Below are 3,619 nucleotides of genomic sequence, written 5' to 3' on the forward strand. Positions count from 1 at the left end.
CATCGAGATTATGTCTGAACTTTAAACTGTTGTAACAACTCACTGCCAGAAAATTGGTGAGGCTTTTCTCTTCTTTCAGGCTTCCCATCAAATTTCCTACTTTGACGCCAAATGTGGTCATGAGGAAGAAATCGTCGATGGTCCATGTAGCAGATTTTACTCCTTAACCTTCGTGATGAAGTGTCCTTATTACAAACAGGGCATGCCAAATATCCTTTCGTGCTCCAACCAGAAATATCACCATAGGCAGGGAAATCATTTATTGTCTAGAGAGCAACTGCATGTAGATTGAAATTTTGTTTTGTAACTGCATCCCATGTTTGTATGCCAGTATCCCATAGCTCCTTTAACTCATCTATTAAAGGTCGCAAGAACACATCTATGTCTTTCCCTGGTGTTTTTTGTCCAGGTATAAGCAACGAGAGGAATAAAAATGGCTCTTTCATGCACTTCCAAAGGGGCAAATTGTATGGAACAACAATCATAGGCCACATGCTATAAGAAGTACTCATGTTACCAAAAGGGTTGAACCCATCCGTTGCTAAACCAAGTCGAACATTTCGGGTTTCATTTCCAAACCACTCATATTCTTTATCAAAATCCTTCCATGCATCACCATCTGCTGGGTGTCTCAACACTCCATCATCAACTCGTTTCTCTTTATGCCACCTCATATCCTGAGCTATTTTTCTAGACATGTATAGTCGTTGGAGTCTTGGTTTCAGTGGAAAGTAACGCAAAACTTTCCAAGGGATTTGCTTGGAATGACGACCTTTATTAATTTTCCACCTAGATGTTCCACAGACTGGACAACTTTGGTAGTCTTTATACTCCTTCCAGAATATGAAACAATCATATTTACAAACATGGATCGGCTCATAACCAAGACCTAAGTCACGAAGCATGTTAGTTGCCTCGTAATAAGAATTTGGAACTTTATTGCCCTTAGGAAATGCCTTCTTCAATAATCCCAATAGCATATCAAATGATTTATTACTCCAACGATTATACACCTTAACATGCAAGAGCTTGACAACGAAAGATAACGTAGAGAAATTCAAACAACCAGGATAAAGTTCATCGATAACTTTTCCAAGTAGTGCGCTTATCTCATCTACGTTCTCGGCTACCCTATTATTTTCTCTTGTTGTGCCATCATCCATGGCTACTCCATTTTGCAAATCTTCTAACATATCAAGCAACCCATCATCATTTTCCATTTCATTATCCCAATTGTCATTCTCGTAGCCATGACTATTATTGCCAAATGAAGTAAAAGGTTCACCATGATAAACCCACTTTGTGTAGCTAATACTAATTCCGGTCAACATCAAGTGGTCCTCAACTTCTTCTTGACTTAAGGTGTACACATTCAAACATTCTCGGCAAGGACATCGAATTTTACACTCGCCTCCCAAACTATCATGGACAAACTTCATAAATGAACGAACTCCCATTATATATTTGTCAGAGAACCTATGTTCCATCATCCATCTCTTATCCATGTTCCAATATGAATACCTAACAATCATTAAAAAAAAACAATTAAAAGAAGAAACAATTAAAAAAAATACCCTTATAAACAATTTACTCTTCAATTCTTTTAATAATCGGTCGTCTCTATAAATTCCATGAAAATTAAGCCAACCAAAGACCCTAAAATATTCATATACAAATTTTTAACAACTAAATTTGATTTTTAGAAAATAATAATTATTCCTTTATAAAAAATTAACAACATTTCTTCATAAATTATTTAATCATTTTTTTAAAAAATATATATGAATACTTAAATAAATTTTATGTTTTGATAATGAATTACATGTTTTTTCATGAGTATTAATTAATATATTTCAATTTTAATTATATAAGTGTATAGTCTATATATCTGTAAATAATATATAGGACTTAATTAGAACTTGAAATTTCTAAACTTTAAATTAAGGGCGTTAACTGTTGTCACAAATTAAGCCAAAACTATTATATGTGTGTGTTTTGAGCCATGCTATTAAATCTAAAAAGTGACTTTATTATAGCCAAATAAGCAAGTAAAACAATCTTAAACATGAACAGTAGGTAATGACGGGGAGCTGGGAAGTGGGAACTTGAAGAGTTAAATTGGCTAGATTTCATGATTTCAACAAAAATAAGAAGCAGCAATTGAAACTTGGTCTCCTCTTAATTTTCCTACCCTTATTGTCTCTGTATTAATTCCACTACACTAATCAGAATAAAAAACAAAATGAACCAGTACAGCAACCAATTACTTATAATAATCATCTACATGGTTGAGAATGATGCGACGTCAACAGCGACACAATCAGGTCACAATTAGGTGAGAAACAGGCGCCATTAACGCCGATTTCCATGATGTCGTCGCCGCCGCCCAACGAGAACACTTCCCCCTTCTCAAACACTGCCAAATCACAAAAGTCCCCTATCTCTTTATATATATATATATCCGTGTGTGTGCGTGTGGTGAAACCTTAATCACAAAAACAGCAATATAACAACACAAAAACAGCAATATAATAACACAAAACCAGCAATATAATAGAGGAAGGAAACAACAATATAACAGGAGAAGCTTCAAACAATAATAACACAATACGCACATATACAATAGAGGGAGATGTAAACATAACAGGAGAAGCAACCAGCAAACATTAATCAATAGCAAACAATAGAGGGAGATGCTTGAACCTGATGAAGCAACAAAGGAAGGATTAGATGCAATGTTGGTGCAACAACAGAGGCGACGATTCAGATCCCTTCTCTCGTTCCAGTTGAAGAGCTGCAGTTTAAGAGTTATGACTTTAGGGATGCAGTTTAAGAGTTTAAGAGTGTTGCGGGATTTGGGGATGAGGGGGGAATTAATTTTTCATTCCCGCCACTTTATAATTCTTATGTAGTGAGTTTTTTATATTATTATTTTTGGAAAAATATTTTCTAATTTTTTGGAGAAAATACTTTATATTTTCTGATTCTTATATACTTTATATTTTTTGATTTTTATATACATTAATTTCTTTAGCTTGCTGCAATTGCACTAATCTTCATAAGCTGTAAAATTGATTTGATTTGGTTTTGATATTTGATTTGGTTTGGTTTTTGATTCAAAATTTAAGATACGAAATTGATTATTTTTTTTCTTTTTTCTAAATAATAATGTTGTTAGAATGTGAAAAATATATGTTTGGAAAATATTTTCTATATGTCAAATAATAAAAAAATATTTTTTTTCACTTGTAAGCCAAATACCAAAAAATAAGATGAAAACTGTTTTGATGTAAAATATTTTTACCTGAAATTATTTTTCACCAAAAAATATTTTACATTTAAACAAACACAGCAATATCAAAATAATAATAATAATAATAATAATAATAATAATAATAATAATAATAAATGTTATTGCAATGAGGTTTCATGGAAGCAACGCGAAGAGAATGCTGTAAGCTTTATTTAATGTCAAAATTCAATGAAAGAGATTGAGAGAGGGGAGATGGGTATGTTGATTTTCGTTCAGGGTGATGCTCTATAAGACAGACTATATATATAATTTCATCATTACTAAAGATGATAAGATTTTTTATCATCTTCGCTAAATAAGATTTTT

The 3,619-nt window shown here is 32.6% G+C and overlaps 1 protein-coding gene across 1 annotated transcript; it reads right to left on the reverse strand.

Moving 5' to 3' along the window:
• Positions 1-266: 266 nt before the first annotated feature.
• On the reverse strand, positions 267-1,505 carry LOC127805668 (uncharacterized). Its single transcript, XM_052342423.1, has one exon. It carries the CDS (start codon positions 1,503-1,505, stop codon positions 267-269), a length of 1,239 nt encoding a protein of 412 aa, XP_052198383.1.
• Between the last annotated feature and the right edge of the window lie 2,114 nt (positions 1,506-3,619).

This window comes from Diospyros lotus, chromosome 7, assembly GCF_014633365.1.
Source record: "Diospyros lotus cultivar Yz01 chromosome 7, ASM1463336v1, whole genome shotgun sequence".
Classification (NCBI taxonomy): Eukaryota; Viridiplantae; Streptophyta; class Magnoliopsida; order Ericales; family Ebenaceae; genus Diospyros; species Diospyros lotus.

Bases quoted from the DNA above. Each gene is read 5' to 3' on its own strand.
- LOC127805668 (XM_052342423.1), bottom strand. From the start codon at position 1,505: ATGGATAAGAGATGGATGATGGAACATAGGTTCTCTGACAAATATATA.